Source organism: Vidua chalybeata, chromosome 9 (genome assembly GCF_026979565.1).
Source record: "Vidua chalybeata isolate OUT-0048 chromosome 9, bVidCha1 merged haplotype, whole genome shotgun sequence".
NCBI lineage: Eukaryota > Metazoa > Chordata > Aves > Passeriformes > Viduidae > Vidua > Vidua chalybeata.
In genome coordinates this window covers 29,638,659-29,662,513 of record NC_071538.1, presented here as the reverse complement: position 1 = coordinate 29,662,513, position 23,855 = coordinate 29,638,659, and the positions used below count along the sequence as shown (strand labels likewise).

General features: G+C 42.8%; 1 protein-coding gene across 3 annotated transcripts in view; it reads right to left on the bottom strand.

Annotated features, from left to right (window-relative positions):
- PLA2G4A (phospholipase A2 group IVA) overlaps window positions 1-23,855 on the bottom strand; it is a 70,912-nt gene that overhangs the window by 8,236 nt on the left and 38,821 nt on the right. For all 3 annotated transcript variants that reach the window (XM_053950250.1, XM_053950249.1, XM_053950248.1), the window contains exons 6-15: window positions 22,615-22,728; window positions 20,128-20,165; window positions 18,170-18,308; window positions 13,229-13,365; window positions 9,689-9,911; window positions 8,707-8,821; window positions 6,197-6,334; window positions 5,762-5,854; window positions 4,322-4,393; window positions 2,352-2,603 (exon numbers count right to left, since the gene is read on the bottom strand). In XM_053950250.1, coding sequence (XP_053806225.1) covers window positions 2,352-2,603; window positions 4,322-4,393; window positions 5,762-5,854; window positions 6,197-6,334; window positions 8,707-8,821; window positions 9,689-9,911; window positions 13,229-13,365; window positions 18,170-18,308; window positions 20,128-20,165; window positions 22,615-22,728 — 1,321 coding nt within the window. The remainder of the gene's footprint in view (window positions 1-2,351; window positions 2,604-4,321; window positions 4,394-5,761; window positions 5,855-6,196; window positions 6,335-8,706; window positions 8,822-9,688; window positions 9,912-13,228; window positions 13,366-18,169; window positions 18,309-20,127; window positions 20,166-22,614; window positions 22,729-23,855) is intronic.

Here is a 23,855-nt window from a genome sequence, read left to right as displayed (position 1 = left end):
TCTGTGGAAAAGCAAAGCCAAGGGCTTTACTTCCAGACCAAGCAGCTGGGATCTCTGCTGCAGGCACTGCAGACCCTAAATTCAATCCTCAGCAATGACTGTAAGATTGCCCTAGGTCAGCCACAGCTCATCCTCTGCAGAGGGTTTGGGACAACTGGAGATGGAAAGTATTATTGATATCCTTTTTGATTCACTTATTTCTCCTTTGGAGTGTATGGCAATAAAGGAGAGTAAGTCTTAAAGCAATACAGACTTCCCTCTGCACTCAAGCTGACAGGTAAACTGCCAGTGCTAGGAATAAATATGCACAGCTTAAATGCATCCAGTGCCACAGTAATCTAAGGATTTAAATTTTACACCACAGTCTCCTTTCCAGCTGTGCCTCTGGGCTCCTCAGCTCTTCCACATATTAGGAAAGTTCACAGCATTAAAATGTGGATACACTCATCATACTACTGAATGATTACATTTTCTATTAACTACTGACATTTCAAGGGGTTTTAAACTATTCTTGACTATAATATTGCAACCACTCGCAGCTGTCAGATCTGAGTTATAACTGCAGGTTTATGAATGTGGGCTTTGGCTAACAGCAAAAAATTGCAGTCATGTCAAACTTTTCCCATTTCAACCCACAGAAGTTTCAGGCACTCCGAAGTAATTGTGTCAGAGGTGCAGAGATCTGTCAAACCAGCATTTTATTTCCATCTAAATCAAATCCCAGGAAGTTGACAGTTGATTCTGAAGACTATCCACGTGTCTTAATTATGCAAAATTCTCATCAACTGTCATTTTTTCCAACCATAAATTTCCTATCCACTTTCCTCCCTCTTTTCTAAGTACTATAAATATTAAGACTACCCAGTTGTAAACTCCTCTGAGATGACAGAAATATTTAGAAAGTGGCGTCCAGATGGAAATTACTCTTCAAGCCCTGTAAGGGATTTGTTACATTAACAAATACACATTAGAGCAGGGCTGCTACTTAAGCTTTTAAATGACATCAGGTATTTACTGTTGCTTAATGAGCAGTTGAGACAATCTCCTTCCTCTGAATAGGAAATGAGGGCTGAGGAGAATGGTGCTGTCACCAGGGATAGTTGGGAGAGCTGTGCTGGGAGGAACAGCCTGGAGGGAACATCCCCTTCAGAGAGGTGTAGTGCTTGATGGATCACAGAATCATAGGATGGGTTGGAAAAGACCTTGAAGACAGCTCAGGACCATCCCCTGCCATGGGCAGGGACGCCTTCCACTATCCCAGGTTGCTCCAAGCCCTGTCCAGCCTGGGCTTGGACACTTCCAGTGCCAGAAGAACACCAAGAAATTAACTGCCTTCACTGAGCAGACTGCAGTGAATATTAAGGCAAAGGCTCCAAAATCCTAACCAAACACAATTCTTCACAGTGACAGTTCTGCACACCACATCCCTCACAGAGTGAGGGAAGACTTTGAACTTCTTTTGCAAATTCATATTTTTCTGACATTCTTATCCTCTATCAGCATTCTTGTTTAAGCCAACATGAAATATAGGTGCACCTGCACATCAGGGACCCTGGAATGGGAATGGTTTGTCAGGTGGATTCACACTGGCAAGAACATGGTGCAAGCAAAGTAAGAATCTATCAGCCGTGCCAGGGCAGGGTCAGGCTGGAGCTCAGGGAAAGGTTCTTCCCCAGAGGGTGCTGGGCACTGCCCAGGCTCCCCAGGGAATGGGCACGGCCACAAGGCTGCCAGAGCTCCAGGAGGGTTTGGGCAACGCTCCCAGGGATGCACAGGCTGGGATTGTTGGGGTGTCTGGGCAGGGACAGGGGTTGGACTCATGATCCTGGTGGGTCCCTTCCAAAATTCACTGATTCTGTGATCCTACAAGTGAAGAAGTGTGTTGCCTCCAGGGGTTTTTCAAAAGATGAAGACAGCAGATGAGCTACAAAGGTTTTGCAACAGGGAAGCCCTGCAGGAGAACAAGGAAAGGTTTAATTTCCACCAGCAGGCTTAGCATCAATAAGAGCCAAGGAACACCCTGGATACCCTTTGGAGAAGGCCAAGACAGTGAGAAAGCAGATGTAACAAAGGGCACCATACACAAAAGCAGCTTGGTCCCCTTCTGCCAAACCAAGAGCCACTGTCCCTCCAGTGGCTGCTCCACACAGTGTGCCAAGGGACAGGGCAGGGAGCAGGCAGGAGTCACTGTGTGGTGCCCTTTGAGCCCCCCAGTCCCCTCACAAGCTCCACTGCTGGACAATGTCCACAGTGCTGCTGTGGCCCTCCTGGTGTGATGGTACCGTGCCGGGAACTCGCTGCCTCTGCCTTCATTAATAACCACGCACAGCACCAGCGTGCTGGGAACTGACCTGCCACTGCTGCCGGCTCCTCCTCCTCCAGGGACTCCTGGGTGAGCAGCTCTGCCAGAGGGGACAGGGGGTAGCAGCTGTTGAGGTTCAGCCCCAGCATGAAGTTGTGCACCTTGCCAGCACGGCCCTCGCGCGTGTTGAACAGGGCGCTGTCCCCCACCAGGGCCATCAGCATGCGCTGCACCCAGCTCTCCTGGCTGCTCTCCTGCTGCCTCTCCTGCTGCTCCTGCCTTGCCTCAGCGCCCTCGGTGCCTGCACACAAAAATGAGAACACCCAGCAGTGGTATTTAAACACAGCAAGTGTAACCCCAGCATTGCAGGGGCTATAAAATAAAGGATCAACAAAAATAAAAAGGTTCTTTCAATGAGCCAGGGGCTGGATGATGGAGCTTTGAAACAATGATTTCAGAGAAGTGCAGAGAATTCACCCTTTCAACTTCACAGCCCAGTGAAACTTTTCTTCTACACCACAATAGTGTGGATGCGTCCATCGGGAAAATAGACTGGGAACATTAAATGACCTGAGCAGGGCTTTCTCTGTAAGCTCTGCTGGGCTCAGCGATAGACCTGAGCTGATAAGATCCATACTTGATATAGACTTAAATTCATCTGGATGTGCACTGACAGCCCTTCTCCACCTTTCCTGCCTGTTAGAAATCTAGCTTTGCTCAGGAAAGCAGAATCAGTCTACATAAAGGATAATACTATAGCATGGGAATTCTAAAATACCTGAAATTATCATTACAGTAAACTCTAAACTACAATTAATATCTGGCTTTAATTAAATAAAGAATTCAATGAAAGATTCAGACTTGGATGTCTGCAGTTGGAGCTCGCAGTAAAAATGACCTGGACTGGCACCACCCTGCATTCATTTACCTGTCAGAACTTGACTTTTTGGTGGTGTTTTGGATAAGAAAATAATTCAGGCTCAAGTTTGATACTTTAAATCCAGCTTTTAAACATGCCTCTTTAACCCACGCTTTGAAGTAACTGAGTTTTACATAAGCAGAGAGAAAACAAGCATCAGAGAAGACCAACATCTGTCCAATAACATTCTATGAAAGTGAGAAGGATTTACAAATGTTTACAATCCCAGATTTGTTGGTTGTTCACTATGGCTACAGACTAGGAGAGAAATGTGTTTGGTGCTGGCTGTAGTGTTCAAACAGGAAATCCAAAAATAAACACAAAACCTGGTACCACCTACGGTTTTACACATAAGGGGAGTTGAAGAAGCAATCAATTAGCTGAGCTAACGACATAACTCCCTGTCTCACCATACAGGATTTTCTCTTCTTCTGTAGATCCTGAAATCACAAACAGCTGCATTCTCATCTTTGCTCCACTTGTTAAAAATAAAACTCCATTTTTGCAGGTGAAAATCACTCCAAAATATAATCAAATACAGAAAGCTGACTAAGACACCAGAAATCTCCAGGTGCTTTAGGTTCTCAGAGGTAATTGTCAATAGAATCTTTTCTTCCCACTGCCCAACATTCCCTTTGTGGCTGTGCCTCTTCTGGGCACCTGGATTTGGGCACTGTTACAAACACTGTGCCATGCATGAGGAATTTCCAGTATCAGATGTCATTTGTAAAGGTGCTAGAAGACACTTGTGAATGCTGGAAACACACATTAAACCAATCTCAGGTAAATATTTGATCACAAAACCCTTGAAAACAATGGATAGTGTTGGTTTAGGGGGTGGGCAACAATTCCAAGGTGCCTCTCAGCTCAGCAGCTTGCTGGAAACAGACTTCCAGAGAGCTGTGGCCCAGCAAACCACATTTTTTGGGATGTATGTGGAATTCCAGACGTGTGTGAGAGAATCACCTGATGATCAGCTTGAGCAGGAGACATGAAGTGAAGCCCAGAACCCCCTGGGGTCTCTTTTTCTCTATCTTGCTGAGCCACACAAAGCTGATGGGAAAAGGAAACGATGAAATGAAAACTGAGCATTTCCTTACCTTTTGGATGCTGTGACTCATCTTCACTGTCTGAGCTGTCATTGCTCACAAGGTGCTTTAGCCTAATATTTTCTGTTGAAAGAAATATAAATTCCTTTAAACTGCAGGGGTTTAACTGGCAGAACAGTTAAGAATTTCAAAACAATCTGAGTCATAAAATTGTCATAGCCTTTGTAATAGAAAATACAGCTGAAGAGACTGGTTCTGCTGTGGACATTACAATGTGAGCAGCAGGTGAGCAGATTGAGCCTGCAAGTTTTGGGCTGGAAAAGAAAATGTAATCCTAAAGCAGTACCTCCCACTCCCCTCTGCACCACATACCTGACACACTTTATTCACCTTCATTAAAATGTAGATGTTTAGCTTCTGTCCTCTCAGTAGCTCCTACTGAACTAGGAAAATGTTACTGTGGTGCCAAAGTGGCACTGGGACATCTCCCGCTCTGGTCCAGACTGTGGTTCAAGTCACATGAATATTTTCACATCTGACCCCACTTCAAAGAGTATTTTTTAAATGGTACATGAAACGAGGCACAGATGACAGATAACATTCTGTGTCTCACTACCTTTCAAAAGCAAACTTTTCCATTATCACATTTATTGGCAGGGATCCTCCATGAGGAGCTGTTAACACTCATGAGTTCTATCAGAAATAGGAGGTCTCGTTATCATCCATGAAGAAGAGATTATCAAACAGCTGAATTCCATCCCTTAGGAGGCAGACAGAGGTTATTATTTAAAAACTATCTCAATCTACATTTGCTCTTCTTGCTCTTCAGAAAGATCTGGCTGTCTAGGACAATTTATTTATTGGTCAGATCTTCCCCTGTAATGCTGTTTTCTCAACAGGAAACAGAAGTGTAAAAAGCCTTCTATCATTAACTACATTCTCAGATAAAACTCAATAAAGTCCATCCAAACCAAGCCACAGCTCTTTCATTACAGTCATCTTGCCATTTCTGTGCCAGGAGTGAAACCAAAACCACTCATTTTGCAAGCAAAGGACCAGATAATCCACAGGCTGTGGTTAGAATGGAGCAATTTAACAACCCAGAGATGAGAAAATGTAGCTGCATTCTGCTAAACCCTTTAATAACACATCCCAGTGTCAAGAGACTACACAAGTAACTATTAAATACTTGTCAGCTTCTGCTGTCCAAAAATCACACAACAACATAAAGAGAGGATTCTATTAGCTACCAGAAAAGAGCTGGATAGATGCATATGACTTTCAGCAGCTCCAAGTGACAAGAAACAAAAATGAAAGAAAGGAAAGAACTTCCCCAATGCTCTTTCCCCACCTCAGCAGCATCCAGGAGTGCCAGCAACTAAAGGTAATTAATTCCACATTCTTAAATTACTACAAGCAGTGCCATACTTGCACAGAGGGAGAATCTTGCTAGTAATTGCTCTGCATAGTGGAATTATTTACTAATAGTACCTAATTCTTCTTCCATGGTGGGTCCTTTATTCTGAGAATTGGAGACACCAAGGACTCTGTTAAATAATATTGAAAATGCGCTGCCCCAGACACCTAAAAGAGAAAAAATAAACGATGAATGGTGCTTGGCAGAAGGAAAATAAGACTCCACAAACCTTAATAAGCACTGTTTAAGCAGTTGGTTGCTTTCTGAACACACCTCTGAGTTTGGAGCAGGCCAAGTCATAAGCTCAGATGCCCAAATCAGAACAAAAACCCATGGAAATTAGAAACAAATCAACAATGCCAATCCACATTGGTGAAATCTTTCAAATGAATGTCTTCCACAACTGAGAGCTTCACTTCCTGTCTCACACTTTGTGTGACTGCATTTAAAAGTCCATGAACTACTGAAATTGCATTTATTTTTTAAGCCTCTTTCTGTCACATACTCACCCATCAGGAAATGCAAGGGATTTTCAGTATATTTCTTCACCACTGTCCCCATAAAAAACTTGCTTCCAAACAGATCAGGAGACATGAAAGTGCCATACTTGGCCATTCCAATTTCATATGGACTGAATTCCACCCAGTCTGCAAAGTCAGAAACAAAACTGCTCAGTCAGAAATCTCCGGATGGAGGAAAACACAGAAATGAACCAAGCAAAGAAATTTTGGTGAAATGGGAAGCCAAATAACCATTAGGAATATCAAATCAAGGTCAGTGATGTCTCAGCAGGGAAAGAATCCTCATTCTCCCTTATCACAATAAACTTTGGTGAAAAGAATGAGGTTGGAAAACCAGAGGTATAAAAGGAGAGATCACAAATGAGGAACACACAGTGACATCTGGTTTTCATCCCCTGCTTCAGCATGGTTCGCTGCCACATGTGGGTCTCAGCTCCAAGCTGCTTTTCCTTCACTGCAATTCCACCAAAAACATGGAGAGCAGTGACTGAGGTGGCACAAAACCAATTACTAAATAGCCCAAGGGTTGTGAAGTATTCTAGTAGAGGCATTTGGATTCTACCCAAACCAAAAGTTTTGTAGGAAATCCAATATCAAAAGGCAAAGCTGAGAGGCAGCTGATAAACTTATCAATTCAAACATTGCCAAAGATCTCCTTAAAAGTCCATTTTATTGAAGAGAGAGCTCAAGAAAAATATGGAATAAAATGTTCAAATGTATTTTCTGATCTTTGCAGAAAATATCAGAAATTATTTGCATTCTATTGATGTAGGCCTTTGAAAATGGATCTTAGCTGACTTGGAAACACTTTGTTTGATACCAGTGGAGTTGCTTCCATCAGAGAATTCAGTTCAAAAAGGGAGCAAATAACAAACAAAACATATCTTCTCTTTTTAGCATTTCACCCATTCATCTATTTCACTTTCCCTATTTTTAGCAGGGATTGGTTTGACTGGAAATAAATCAGAAGTAATTCTGAAAAAGAAAGGCAAAAGAGACAGCTTTGAGATATCCCCACATGTCATGGAATGCCATCCACCCTCACAATATTCCTGCTGACGTGTGGAGCAGAAGGTGAACACTTGTCCTGAAAAGGAAAGATTTAATCATGACTGCTGGGAGTTTCATTTCACAGGGTAATGCTTATCTGAGCTAAGTCAAATACAACATCCTATTTTCCAAATAAGTCACCCACAGATCTTCACATTCACTGGAACAGAAGGAAATTCCATTGAAGACCCAGTCAGAAATTTCATATTTCCTTTTAGCTGTATAAACATGAATTGGCAGATACATGTGCAGAACCAGGGAAACAACAGTGCTGAACTGAGAATTAGAAGTAATTTGTGTTAGCCCACCTCCAGCTTGCATTTGCACTGAAGGAGATTTCTCAAATCACAAAGCCTGCTCAGGGAAATAAAATTTCTGCCTTAGAATCAATGTCAATTAGGAAGTGAAAATATTTCTGTTCAAAATTTACTATGGCTCTCACATCAGGAATAGCTAAAAGGAGGAATGGAGCTTAAAATAAGAAGCAATCAAGATCCAGCACCCTCTGTAATGACAGAGATGTCAGCCTCAAAAGGCAAACCCAAGATCCACTGGCACAGGGAACACCTTTTTATAGAGGAAAGTAAAGCCTACAGGTGCTTCTGATCTTGCTTAGGGAAAGACATTATTAACAAAAGATAATTTTGGTTTTAAAACAGTAATTCAATTAAAATATATTGAAAAACAGAAATTAATCTAAAACCCAAAATACTCCTATATTCAAACAAAAAGGTATCCGTTTCCTACGTAGTAAAGTTAAAGACACATTTTCCCATGAAATATTTAGTCTAATTTACAATTCCTCATTTTCATTTCCAGCCAAAGCTTTGACAGCAGCTTCTCCAAATAACTATTTTAGGAAATACAATACAAACCACCTGGCACTTCCCTTTCCAGTCTTGTATATAACTATACAGAGATGCACACATCCTTGTCTTAGTGTAGCATCATCCACAACTGGACCCACTCTCACCTGAAGTTACCAGAGGGGATTAAAACCTATGGAATAAATACAAGTAAAAGGGGCTTTTTTTTTTATGTTACCAACAGCACCTCACACTGGGAAAGAAGTGAAAAAGAGACATGATATCCAATTTGTTTGTCCAATTTTAATCACGGAATCATTAGAGTTGGTAAAGACCTCAAAGATCATCATCTGTTGATGTCACCCTTCTCTGAATGAGAATGTGACTGAGGACATTTTCCTTTTCCTGTTTGATACACTAATTTCAACATCTTTTCCCCGTTGAAGTCACCAGGTTTCTCTTTGGCTTGCCACTCCTACCTGAATATGTCATCACTTATCCCTGAGTAACTTCTTATCACTCTGTCAGATTCCCAGAAGTCAGATGCAATTAGTCTCAGGTGCATTAAAAACAAGGGTTTTTTAACCAGCCACACACCTCCCCTCCTTGCCACAAGTGACTCAACACAGATTGGGAACACACCTGCAAACATCAGCTCTGAGACATCTGGTTTGACGTGCAGACAGGTGAAGAGTGGCAGAGCACACTGGGCATTATTGACCTTCTCTTTCATATTGCTCAGAGTGGTGTCCATCCTCTGCAGGGAAAGAAAGACATTGGTCCCAAACACATCCTCTAAAGGCCTGCTGATATATATATATATATATATATATATATATACATACATATATACACACACATATCTATCATATAAAAATAAATATCACATATTTTTATTTTATATAAAGATCTGAGTGACTCCTCTTGCCAATGAAATTTGATAAGTGACGTGTCAGGTTCTGATTTAAATTAAACATCTGTGAATTTTTTTCATCCCTTGGTACACAGGGACTTGTCACCAACCTCACACAATCATTAACAGCCCTTCAGCATTAGAATTCTATAACATCTGCCACTAAATGCTGTGTTGCCTCTTTTTCAGTGTTTTAAATTGTTTAAAACCTATTATCAGTGTACACTCATGAGGGACAGAAATGCCTAAATCACATCTGCAAATCTATTGACACATTTCAATCTTGCCACAAGATCAAATCCAGCTGCTGCTCACCCGACTCATTTGAACTGGAAGTTTTTGTGCCTGATGCAGCCAATTAGGAATTTTCAATTATAGAATACAACAGTATGAAGCTCTCCTGTTGTCTTATTTTCAAACAAACCAAGGGGATCTTTCACATTGAAATTAGTACTTTTTAAGCAAATGCTGTTTCTTATAGCAAAATGTGCACTATTAAATGTCACTAAGGTAATTAAAAAAAAAAAATAGTACCAGTGGGAGTTATATAAGAGTTTGACAGCTTTAATAGCATCAAACAGTACTTTAAGAAAATGCTGATTCTTATAGCAAAATGTGCACCCTTTATTAAATGTCACTAAGGTAATTTCAAAAAAAATACGGTAACAGTGGGGATTATATAAGAGTTTGACAGCTTTAACAAGCACTCACATCATGGATCAGTGTTTCCCCTATGAGCATCCCAAAGATGTCTGTGAAGGTGACAGGCTGCCCTGAGCTCTTCTTGTTCCACAGAGCCTCGACGTAGCGCTTGACCTTCTGAGGGGTGAGCAGCAGCAGGGGGTTGTGGCTCACCGAGTTCATCAGCTCCTCATTGATCTCCTTTGGGCCCTTGGCTGGGAAATCAGGGTGGGAATACAGAGTTGACATATACCTGCAAAGGCAAACAGGCTCTGTGAGCATCAAACCTGCTGCAGTGTCAGCTGCCTGGAAGCTACACGAAGCTCATAAATGAGTTGGTACAGTTACCGATTAAATCAGGTTAATTAACTCTCCATTTATACAGAAAACTGTAATTTTCTTTTTCTCAAAGCACAGAAAGCTGAGCAATTTGTTCTCAACACAAGCACAGGATCAAACACTCAACATGCATTTTCCATAATGTGTATGAAGCAAATGATTAAAGAGTCCTCATTTTTCTGTTTAAGGGATAACAGACAGAACATCCTAAGCTGAAAGGAGCTCCTCCAGTTAGCACAGCTGTGTGGCAGACTGCAGGTCCTAGAAGGACACATGCAGTTCTCTCCCTGTAAGAGGCACCTCTCTGCCCTCCAGTTCATTATCACTACTAAAAAATTCCTAAAATATCACAGAATACCAGAATGGTTTGGGTTCGGAGGGACCTTAAAGCCCATCCAGTGCCACCCCCTGCCATGGGCAGGGACACCTTCCACTAGGCCAGATTTGCTCCAAGCCCTGTCCAGCCTGGCCTTGGACACTGCCAGGGATCCAGGGGCAGCCACAGCTTCTCTGGACACCCTGTGCCAGGGCCTGCCCACCCTCAAAGGAAAGGATTTCTTCCCAATATCCCATCTAAACCTACTATCTGTCAGTGGGAAGCCATTCCCTGTGTCCAGTCACTCCATCCCTTGGAGATTGTCTCTCTCCATGTTTCCTGTTGGCTCCTTCAGCCACTGCAAGGCCACAATGAGGTCACCTCAAAGCTTCTCCAGGTGAACAATCCCAGCTCTCCCATCCTTTCCTCCCAGCAGAGCTGCTCCATCCCTCTGACCATCCTGGTGCCTCCCCTGGACTCTCTCCAGCAGCTCCAGCTCCTTCCTGTGCTGGGGCAGCTCTGCAGGTGGGGTCTCACCTGAGCACAGAGGCAGAATCCCAATCCCTGTTCTGCTGCCCATGCTGGGGACTCAGCCCTGGGTACAGGGGGTTCTGGCCTGGATATGGCCCCACTTCCCAGGATATGATGCTTCCATAATAAACTGAAGCACAGTAACTACAGCCTGTGCAGAGAGTTAATTGACTGTGAGGATGAGGCCAATCATGAGTTTGTCACTGAGAAACAAGCTTAGTTTTACTGCAAACAAACCTCAGACACACGTGCAGGCAGCCCTGGCTTCCACTTGGTTGGGTTAGGCCACACCAAGACAGGCCCTTCTAATCTGTGAGAGGCTCATTTACTATTATTTACCCAGTGACCTGGCCCAGGTACACATCCCTTAGTCCAGGCACAGCTCTGAGACACACACGGGGTCAGCCTGGCCCTGAGGTCATGCCCAGCCATTTCTGTGACAGCACAACCAGCCCTGTCCCACGTGGGCTGCCAGGACTCCATCCACGGGCTCCGCGTCAGCTCCTGCGTGCAGGGAAAGGGGAAGGCAGCTGGAGAAGTCAGCACAAGGTTGAAGCAAGATGGCAGAGAAGCATTGATCCAAGGTTAGGCATGCAGCTGAGGGGACAAGCAAAAACCTGCCTGTGCCACCAGGAAAGGAATTCTCCACCCTTCAGGAAAAAAAGAAAAGAGAATTATTTCCAAAAGATAGACTGAATGGAAAAGAAAGAAAAGGAAGGGAGTGCCAAAGTGTCAATTTATTTATTCATCAAGCAAGAAAAGACTGAAGGATGACATCAGAGAGCAAAGGCAAATTTGTTCAAACACAACTGTCTCCAATCTGTTCCTGACTGGAGCAGTGCAGATAATCTAATATAAATAATAATCTCGCTATTTTAATTCAGATTTTATAGGTTTACATTAGATCAACTATGTATTCACCCCTGGGTTTTCCCCAAAAAAAGACCTCATAGCCAGCAAAGTGACGTCTGTCCTGAGCAGGGATTGCAAACCCTTCCCTAGAAACACAGGTAATGTTTTACAACACGACATTGCACTATTCCACTGCTCTTCATCCACCTTCTGCTTTTCACAGCTGTGACAGAAGTGCATCCATCTCTCTCAATGGACAGGGATAAATCTGTTCCCACCACGAGAGAGAAAAATGGGTTCCCACCTTTTATAGTCCAATCTAAAGGACAAAATTACTCCAGTTCACAGACACTTCTGGCATTTCAAAACCTCCTGGCATTCTGAAAGCTTCCCTCTAGTCTGGGAGAGGGGAAGCAAGCTTAACACAATGAAAAATAATTGACAAAAAAAAACCATACAAGGAACAGAACTGATCATTATCTCCTTCAAGAGTCAACTCTGGGGTTAGAGTGTGGAATTAAAATTCACATGCTTCCTTAGAGCTAAACCAGGCAGATTCCCTGCTCGTTCATATTACAACAAGTCTTTTACTCTCAAAGAATTGAGACATTTGTATAATCTCATGCCCGAGTCTGAAAGGACCCTCGAGGTCTCTGCTTCAGCCTCCTGCTCAATGCAGAGCCAGCCTAAGTCAGATGAGGCTGCTCAGGGCTGTGCTCAGCCAAGTTCAGCTTCCACATGAGCACTGCCTGAGTCAGACTGAGGATGACACCGTCCCCAGCCTGCTCAGGTGAGCATGGCTCAACACATTCCAGTGCTTGGCCACTCTCCCTGCAACATAGTTTCCCTAACAGTTAATCCAATTACTCCTTGTCCTTTCCCTGAGCATCTCCAAAAAGAATTTGTGTTCTTCACAGATAGTCATCAGGAACTGAAGATAACAGCAAGATCTCCTCCATCAATGCCTGTGCCTGCTCCTCAAGGTTAAATGAACTATTTTAAAACCTGATGTACTGTCTAAATTAAACAGTGCCAGTGGGACTGAGACAGTGGGTAATCCACAGAGGGATGCCCTGCAGGGTTGAAGCCAGGCCCCAGACATTCCCAATAAATCCACCAGGATTTTACACTGGGTGTAAAATGGAGCAGAAGATCTTTCAGTGATTTTGAGGAGTTCTAAAAGCCCTCCTGAAGCATACAACACATTCTGGGTTGATTTGAGTCATCAGCTTCAAATCACAAGGGATTTTTTTGGTTTTTCACTTTTAATCAGGAAAATAAAACAACACACATTAGGTGTTGATACAGAAATATGGGCGCATATGTGTGGCACCTCCATCCATCCATTCCTGGAAGAGCAGCTGGAGTCTGAGCTGTCCTTGCCCTTTGGGGCACCCAAAACACTTCCCCCATCAGATCTGGATGTGTAAAATGTGCTGTAAATTATAACCATAGACGTAAGTCAGCTCTGGTGACAATTCCTTCAGGACTTGCTGCAGGGAAGCTGAGGATAAGCAAGAGGAAGGCCTTACCAGGTGGATCCAGAGAGCCCAGCAATGTAGGTGGCACAGTCCAGGACTCCTGACTCATAAAGTGCTTTCATGACTCCAGCAAAGCCCACCATGGCCCGGAACCCCCCTCCCGAGCCCAGCACAGCGATCACAGGCACCTGCAGGGATGAGACAACACAAGCACCACATCAGGGACAAGGGACACGCCCTGGGAGCACTCAGTCCAGCCCCTGGACACCCCAAGAAGAATTACAATTTATTTGAAGAAGTCACCATTGTAGCAAGATTTCAAAACAAAAAACATACTCAGAATTTTTTTAGAATGTCTGTCCTTCTTATCCATGATGTGAAATAGAGGAGATATTAAATTTAGTTATTAAAGGAACTATTTAGTTATAAGACCACATGGATTTTTAAAGCAGCCTAAACACCAGCTTTAATTCAATTCATATCGTGACAGAGACAAAGGCAGTAAAATCTACTAATGAGAAATAGAACAGAGACAAATAATATTTTGACTGGGAATTTAAAAACAAGTTTTATAACAAAAACATCCACTATTACTACAAAGCATGAAGACAATCTCAATTTTACCACCACTTTGCAAAAACTACCAGAGAGCTAATGGGAATTCATAGGCATCTGGACAACTACTCAGCCACCAAGAGAGGAGTGAGCAGAACCATGTTTATTATGGCATCAGGTTAAAATTGTGTCCACAGGGGTTCATTTTACACTTTTCTCCTTCTTACTTCCCAGCCCTGACATCCAGGCTGTTCCCCTCAACTGCACAGTTTCCCCAGGTATCTAAAAAGAAGACAAAAATAAAATAAAAATTCATTTGCTCCCACCATCATATGTTTTGGCCTAAGTAAAGGGCTCATCTGGTTCCCAGTTTCCAAAATCCAGGAGGATTTTCCACTGTTCAGGGGTGACAAAGGAACCACCTCTTGATTGTTACTGAGCATAAAAAGAATGGCACAGCTGTGCAGAAAGACCCTATCTGATCAAACTGCTAATCTGTCAAAAATCTCCCTGAAAGGCAATTCCAGGTGCCAATAAACAGGATTAGTGACAGGAAAAGGATCCATGTGATGACAGAGTCCTGTTCTTTCTGCAGACTCCATGCTCCAAGCCATGAAACTCCCCTGAGGACTGACAGTCCCAAGGAAATGCCCATGAACAATGACCAAGGCACTCAAGATGTTTCTTGAGGCTTCCACTCCCCAAAACTGCTTATTCTTGATGCAGTGAGATTATTTTGTTACCTCCTTCATCAGTGCTCAGCTTTAGTAATAGAAACCACAGGTATTCATCGTGCAGCTCTAGAGATAGGGATCTATCCCAAAAATGACACAGCCCCGGGAAGGATTTGGGATATGTTTTGTTAAGCCAACACCCCAATAACGGAGCAGCTGCTTTGAAGGAAGAGCCATGTCAGTAATCACTCCTTTAATAAGGTGGGGAGGCTTTGAAAGCTCCTCAGGAGCACTGCCCACTCAGCCTGAGCAGACACATCCCAACAGGGTGGAGATGTCACCTGCAGATGCAAGCCTGGAGAAGCTGTGTGAGAACACTCCCAGAGCACCACTGCTCCACCCATCAGTGCACTGGCACTGGGAAAATGGGAGAGTCCCTCAGGAGACAGAGGAATCCACTAAGGAGACAGGCTGGGAATGCCCAGGAGAGACACCAACATCCTGATTGCAAATGTTTCCTGATCCACAAGCACTCTGGGCATCCCAGGTTCCTGCACTGGGAAAGGTGGGTACAGCAAGGGGAAAGAGGATTATGGAGTCACAAAATCATTCAGGTTGGAAAAGACCTCCAAGATCATCAAGTCCTACCATAAGCCCAGCACCAACACCATGTTCACCACTAAACATTGTCCCCAAGTGCCACAGCCACACTTTGAGCACTTCCAGGGATGATGATTCCAGCACTGCCCTGAGCAGCCCCTTCCAATGCTTTACAGCCCCTTCCATGAAGAAATTTTCCCTAATATCCAACCTGATCCTCTCCTGGCACAGCCTGAGGCCATTCCCTCTCATCCTGTCCCTGTTCCCTGGGAGCAGAGCCTGACCACCCCTGGCTGTCCCCTCCTGTCAGGTTTGTTAAACCAGCTTTTTAACTCCAATTTAGTTTCTGACGTGTTTAAGGGCACAAAATAGTAAAAACTGAAATGAAATACACCCACCCTGCAAGTTGCTCTATGGGATAAATAGGGCAGAAGCAGGGGGGGGTGGAGGGGGGGAATGAGCTGTAGCCAGAGCACCCAAAGCCAAGAACCAAGAAACCACACCCTGATGAAGAACAGAGAAAAGAGGATATACCAAGGGCTGCACAATTCCTCTGCTGAACCCCAAATCCTTTGTACAGAACCACCAGCACTCAAACCAAAAGGTTCTTAATCCTATCTTCCAGTAATCAGAAAAAGCTAAATCATACTAAATCTTGTTTTGGGAATGAGTCTTTATCCAAATGCCCTGGAAACACAGTGTGCAAAATCTGAATACCTGTGGTGGAAAAAGAATGCCATAGGGCACACAAATTATTATTAAAAAATTGTTCTGCAAATCCAATCATAGAGAACTATATGCTTTCTTTGGAAGATTATGGTATTTTTAGAAAATTGCTTGAAGCAGAAAAATTAAAAAAATAAACCAAGCAATAACAGAAGTACGAGAAATCTCCACCTCTGTGTTTCTAGAATGTGCCTCAGGATTAAGTTAGGAAATTTGAAACTACTCACTTCCCCATCCAGACATGTATAATGAATTCAGAGGTATTAAAGTCTCCCAGTATCCCTGCAAAGCACAAGCTACTCACAGATGAAGCAACTTGGGTGAATTTTGAGTATGTGACTTGCCCAAGATTAAACAAGACCCACAGACAGCTAAGACTACTCAATGTCTCCCAACTTCATGTTAAGACTTCAAACATCCTATAAATCCTCCTGCCATCTTCCATCTGTAGCAATAAAAGTAAAGCTACAGTTTAATTTGAACAAAAAGGGTTTTTTCCTTGCTAGAAACAGATAAAAATTCTGTAAGCTTAGAAATACACATTTGGCATATGAAAAATGGGAAGATGCAATTTAACTGATAAAATTTCAGTACTGGAGTCAGTGAGGGATACCAAGGGAAGATGATGGACACAAAGAATAAGAGATCTTAGCTATCCTTTGTAATAATTCATGCACAGATGCCACCTGCAAGGAACTGAGACCTGAGGCACTGAGTTCCAACTGGAGCTTGGCAGAATATCCACATCCTTTCTGAGGAAGATCCTATTCTGCTCTAGGTCACACCAATGTCACACTGACAGAGTCCTACTCTGAGAAGATCTGCATGTGTTAAGATTAAAATAACTGAACTAAAAATTAAGAAATTTCAAAAATGTTCCTTCTCAATACACACCATTTATCTCAGTCCAATTCAAATGTGTACAATACTCGTTAAATTCTTTCATGTTCCTCAAAGTTCACAGCAGAACATTCACAAAGCAAGACAGAGTTCAAAAGTACACAACAATAAAACATTTACCACCTGCTCAAAGCTTCACAGAAATGTAAAAGATATTCTTCAGTTCTAGTTGCAAAAGACTGTCACATTCTCTTTATATTAAAAATGTACAAAAGGAATCAATGTCAATGATGGTATCAACCCAGATTAATTCATGGACTCTGTTCATTGCTTGACAGGCAGAAAATGTTCCTGTCACAATTCTGGAAGCAGCACAGGAGAGGGAATGGGCAAGGAAGGAAGAGGATGGGAAAGCTACAACAAAATAACTAGATCTGTACCAAGTGGATTCTTAATTAACTCTAATAATGCAGTGTTTTATGAAACCACTGAAGAGCTCAGTAGGATCTGGGGCCCTCCTCACTGTGGTGTGAGGCCCTGGCACAGGGTGCCCAGAGAAGCTGTGGCTGTCTGTCCCTGGATCCCTGGCAGTGTCCAAGGCCAGGTTGGATGGGCCATGGAGCCACCTGGGATAGTGGAAGGGGGTGGAACTGGATGATCCTTACGGTCCCTTCCCACCCAAACCATTCTCTGATTCTGTGAGATGTCCCAAGCCACCATCAGCCCATTGAGATCTGCTGGCTTCCCTTCCTCTTGGCTTGGTCCAAAGCACCAGCAAGTCAAGGAAAGCTGCAGTTCCTCATGTTTCAAAGAAATAAAATTCCATAACCCTAATCCAGTCAAACTGGCTCAAGGAAAAGAAGGAAGGGAAGAAATAAACTAATTTCCAAGCTGACTCTAAATTTAAACCAGCTCATTTCCTGTCTAGTCTTTCAGGGATGAAGGTCACAGAGCACGGGATCGGTACTGGGCATGCAGGGGCATATTCTGTGCTGGGTGAGTCCCAGAGCCACTGCAGGATTCAGCAGGTATTTCACACACCCTGAGGCACTTTTCAGATGGCAATCTCCCATCAGAGCCAACACCTTAACAAAGCCTGGGATTCAAACGGGAAAAATTGGAGCAGTTTGTTTAAAGAGTCAATGAATCACAGAATCCCAGAATGATTTGGTTGGAAGGGACCTTAAAGCTCATCCATTGCCACTCCAGGGACAATTTCCACTATCCAAGGCTGCTCCAAGCCCTGTCCAACCTGTCCTGGGACACTGCCAGGGATCCAGGGGCAGCCACAGCTTCTCTGGGCACCCTGTGCCAGGGCCTCACCACCCCCACAGGGAAGGATTTCTTCCTAATATCTAATCTAAATCTCTCCTTTTATAGTTTCCCCCAGTCATAAACTTTAAATTATAAATTTAGAGCCAAGAAAAATTACTCTCCAGGCTAAATATTGTATATTCATAGAGGAAAAGAATTTTTATCATCTATAATTTTTCTACATCAAACCCTTCCACCTCGCACGCCTCATTCTTTCCTCTCACAGGCAAATGAAGGATTCCAAAAGGGGATGCTAACCCTGGTGGGAACTCTCCACACTTACATCACGGGAAGTGGTCAGGCTGTGGCTGTTCTCCCCCAGGAATGATTTGATGCTGTGCATGATGTTGTCTCTGCGCTGCTGCCGGAACCTCTTCTCCTCATCGCACAGGGCCATGCTGAACCGCAGGTCCGTGGAGGAGCTGTTTGGGAAAGGGACAGGCTGTCACAAGGGGCTCAATTCCAAACAGCACCACAAACATCTCCCTGGGAATCCAGCAGAAAACCCTCACCCACTTACATAAGAGAAATTAAATGGTATTTTTCATTTGGCACCATCCATCAGTGCTGAAGTGATGGAGGCAAGGTGCAATGTGTCTTTAAGACATGCATTTTATATAGAACTCATTGAAAGCAAATATTTAAATACAGCAAGCGAGTTCTGAACTCACATACAATTATAAACCTACAGCACAGTTCATACTGACACACCACAGGAAAAACTAAGCCTTTTTCTCTGTATTTCTCTCTAGGTTTTGGGACAAAAAATATACACAAAGCTGCATAAGGATCTCAGTGCTGAACTTAAGGTACAACTTCAGCTGCCATTTCCCATGGACAGCAAAGAGGAGGAGTGGACAAACCCACCCTGGTACCCACTGAAAAGCATATGGTGGTGAAATGGATCCATTTAGGCTCAGATAATAATTCCCCAGATTGGTGGAATGGATCCATTTGAGCTCAGATAACAATTCCCCAGATTGGTGGAATGGATCCATTTGAGCTCAGATAATAATTCTCAGATTTTTAAAACAACCTATTATGTAATAAAATAATAGGATTAAGAAAAAGGGTAAAAAGAGTCCCTAGAAGCAATGTTCCATGAAGATATCCACAATCTGCATGGATATCAGGGAGTAGCAGCAGAACTTGATAAGATCCTTTACGTTTCAAAGCCTAAGAAGACACAGCCAAGCATCTTGTGTTTATTTAATGTCAGAGATACAAAATGCTTGTAATGTACAAAGCCTGGCTGGTTCAGGGTGGTCTCAAGGACCACCCACAAATGCATTTTCCTGGTACAACATAATGAGCAGAAATTATCCCTGGGGGATGTTTGTCATCTGGAGTAATCAGGAAATAACTTGACTATTACAGTGCTCAGTGCTCCTATTTATAGCTACAGACAAAAAATTACTCCTTAAATTCCTTGCTCTCAAAAAATAATTTTTAGACTTGAAATGTATTGTTCTGATTATGCCTCAATATAATTTATGGTCTTTCACCAGGATAGGTGAAGAATGAGGGAGAAAGACAGCTAGAGAGGGGGGGGAAAAAGGACAAATAAAGGTAGGCATCTGATTAGCTTTTACATGGAGAACTCCTGGCCCTAAATCTTCACCTAAACCTTCACTGTGTGGTATTTACATTTAAATACATTTGAGGGGCAGCTCTGTAACAGCAGCTGAAAGTTCATGCGAGGGGCCAAGTTACCAGAGGAAGTGAAACAGTGAGGATGAAGCTGCACCTGAGTGAGGTCTGTGGGTTTTTTAGAAACAAAGCTCTTGAGAAGGAAAGGCCTTCACATAAACCAGGCTGGAGATCTACGGGGGATGGCCTCGCTCCTACGAACATTTGGAAGGGTCACACCTCTTAGTCCCAGTAAGGGTGTTGAGTCAATAACAGAATTACAATGTGAAAATAAACCAAAGCTGTAAAATCTCCTCACTTTTACAGTACCTGGTATTTCTATGCTACAACAAGGAATTTTTGCACTCTACCTCACATGTTTTTAAGAAAATCCCACCAGGTGGGACTCTTGGGGTGTCCTGTGCAGGGCCAGGAGTTGGACATTGATGATCCCTGTGGGTGCCTTCCAATTCAGGATATTCTGTGATTCCATTACAATTTTAATGAACAGTTTAAAATAAAAAAAAAAAATACTTTGCTGCTGGTATATTTTCACCCTTTAAAAAAAAAAAAAAGACCCAAAAAAACCCCCCAAAAAAAAGAGATACTCACCATACTTCCAGAGACAATTCCAAAGTCATTTCTGTGACCTAAGCAAGAAATATTTAAATATGGTTACAGCACTTAGAGAGGGAAAACCCACAAACACACCTGGAACATCAACTACTACTGTCAGAACTTTTCTTTCTTTCCTCTTCACTTTTTTTAAAAAAGGAGGATATTTTTGGCACATATGAATGAGATTTTTTTCTATGGATTTTTTTTAAAGCACATGGTGTGATTCCAAAATACACCACTAGAACTGAATACAGTGGAAAATGTTGGTAAGTGCTGGCTTTCATCCCTCAGATGTCACTGGTTTGCCTTTCTTGCACTGCTAATCTCTTCCTGACAGTGCAACTCATCTGTGTCCTGAGGGGATCTGATGCTCTTCACCCACTCATGGCAGGAGAACCAGGGGATCACATCTAAGTGCCACCTGTGCGAGGGAATCACTGCTCTGTGTTCCACAGGAGCCACCAAGTGTCTCTCCACAGCTAAACATGCCTTAATTAGCAATCAGGAAGGGTGATGGCTTACAGCTTGCTGGAAAATGCAATAAATGTCACTGCACAATGGCTTCACTTGCCAACCACGCTGAACTGCCTGGCCACGAGCTATGGGTTCGCCTCCTCTGCCTTTCACAGAGCACTGTAAGGCTTGACTGCAGGCAAGAAGTTAAAAAGTTATGATTAAAGGACCAATTCCCTGTCAGACACAATCCAGGAGTACTGGCTGTGGAACTAAGAGAGAATGGAGAGGTATTTTCACCCTGTCTCTGTGCAATGGCCTTGCTGGTGCAGCCCTGGAGGAGTGACAGACTCAGATTGTCCTCTACATAAAACCAGATTCTTCTCCTCTCTTGGGGCATGTGAGCACCAGGGATGGAGCCACAACACCCCAGACTGAAGGTCTGCCTGACCCTCAGACAGCAGTGAAGGATCTGTGATGCACAGCTGCCTCTGACTCCCACAAGCAGACCCAATTCCTGACACGGGAATTGCAAATGAGGCCGGACATGAGCAAGGTGGGGGGAAAAAGAAAGAACAGGCATAGAAACAACAAAGGGAAGACATGAACAAACAGAGTGAAGAGTCACTGAGGAAGCACTTCAAAGGCAGGGAAGCAATTACATTATTCCCCACCTGGCATTACTAATTTAGAAAGCACTCCTGAAACCATGCAGTGATCCAATGCTTATAAAAATGTATGCACATGAAAGAAACCCTTGGAGGAAAGCATTCCAACAGGGCCATATCATGGCATTTTCTATACCTTACACAGACTGCCACAGATATTTCAGGAATATTATTTCATTTTCAATTTCAGGAATTATATGTATACATTGTCTACATCAGGCTCAACCTGACTTCATCTCCCCTTAACTATTTGCTTATATATTTCAGAGTGCATTTGGCTTTTTTGCACTGTTTTTTTCCCCTATGACTCCCTACCAAGATTTACTGAACACTGATGATAAATTCAGCAAGGCAAGGCCTTATATTAATGGAATGAGCTTTGTTAACTGTGTTTGCAAAATCTATTCATCAGTTCCTTCTCACTGCCCCATCTCATGCCTGGCAGAACCAGGACCTGCTCTCAGCCCATGCTCTGGAAGCCCAAGAGTTACTGAAATACTTAGTGAAATAAATATGCAGAAACTTCAAAAAATGCTGTTATTTTAAAAAGGAAAAATAATGCAGGGTATCAAAATTCCAACTGCCCTAAGGCTATGCCAAATGAAATGCAAAACTTCACATATGAAGCTCTCTGGTTTCCAATAAATAGGCCTTTAACCAGTTATTTGCTGCTAACTATGCTTTTGAATTCATATCACATGGAAAACAGCAGAGTGGTGACAAATCAAGATCTCTGATCATACAATAAACCATAGCCCAAACCAGAAATGCAGATGGTATTTACAGATTTCAATATGTGCAGAACAAGCTGAATTCCACCCAGATTTAACAATAGTTTCCAGGAGTTACAGTGCAGGCAGACAAGCCCTGTTCAAGAGACTCTATCTTGATTTGCAGACGTGTTTAAAGGGAATAATCCAATTACTGCATCACCTGCATCACTGCATGTTAACCAGGTCTGTGTTACAACAAGCCACTTCCAGAAAGTGAAACATGTAATAATAAAAGAATTCCTGCAGCTTTCTGGAAACCACAGGCAGCAGCAGGAGGGGCAATGCACTGACCAGCAAACTCTGAGTAACCTCACACTAACTGAGGGCATGAAATTAAACTGCACTGAGTGTGGAAGAAACTGCTTTAGGCAGAGAAAGTCCCAAACTAGACTTTTAAAGAGGATTCTTCCAGCAGGGACACCAAGGCATTCAGTGGCACTGCTTTGCTTAATTCTCCTCTCAGCAGGTCTGTAAGAAGATAAATAATTAAGGCTTAAAAGTGTATTTAGGCTCTGTGTTTCTCCATGGGTTACAGTGAATGCTCAGAAAACTTCTGACCAGGGCAAAGTCATGAATGCCCAACTTACATCATTGAAAGTTAACTGGACCTCCTTCTTCTCTCCCAGTTTCAGAGAAGAGATGGGAAATGTGGATGTGCCAAGAGTCTCGTCCATAACATAGTTGGCATCCATGAGAGTAACCTGAAAGAGATATTCGGATATTCAATTCCACTGCAAGAAATCCCTTTTTAATTCCATCAAGCCTATGCCTGAAGTAAACAAAAAAAACCAAAAAAAACCAAAAAAAAAAAAAAAAAAAAAAAAAAAAAAAAAAAAAAAAAAAAAGAATGGGCCTGACCCAACCTAGTCAATGCCCAGTGCCAGCTGACATTTCTTTTAAACCAGGATAAGTGGAGGTGGCACTTCAAGGAACTGAGCTGCAGGAGTACACCAAGATTACTCATGATGGGATTTTCATCTCAGCACCTTTCTGGCAGCAAATCTCATCATCTTTCTAATCCCTTCTACATATAGTAGAAGCAAAGCACAGTACCTTCAAATTTCCAGTCAGCAAAATTTCCCTGTGGAGAAACTTGTATAGTTCCAACTGTGATACGCCAAAAAACATCCAGCAACTTTTCAGAGAAGATGGAATCCACATACCCCAGCCTTGACTCTACAGACCAAGATTGTTACAGCAGCGATTTGGCAAAGGGTGCAGCATTCCAATTTACACAAAGCTGCTCTCTGTATCCAGCCAGACCTTCAAGTCTCTTCTCATACCCTCCATGTTGGAGCAGAGACCTTCCCAAAATGTGATAATATGCAAAGAAGGATGTGGATATGGCAGAACACCATTCCATGCTTTTGCTCTAATCCCTGTGGATCTATGTTTAGCAGACTTTTTTGCCCAGTGGCTGCTTTCCAAGTCCTCAAGTAAGATATACAAAAAGAATTTCAAATTCTCATTTACAAGGCTTTTATTAAATAAGATCTCCAGACTAATTTGATTTACGTGTTCTTTTTCCACTTTGTGGCATTTTATCTTCTAAAATATCACATGTTCGTGGCTTGGACTGTATCTTTTGCAGAAAACAAAAGGAATCAAGATTCAATCACTTGAATAATTAGTTGCTACATCTGGGATCAGCCTCTTCTCAGCTATAAAGAATCTTCTTCATCCTGTGCCACAAGCAACCCTTTGAAATTATGAATTCTCTTTGTTTTAGGATAGAGCTCAATATTTTAATGGTATTTACATTGCTCTGTTTCCTTGCAGAACTTTATGCCCATTCCTGCAATCTCCGAGCGCTGTCTCTTGAAACCAA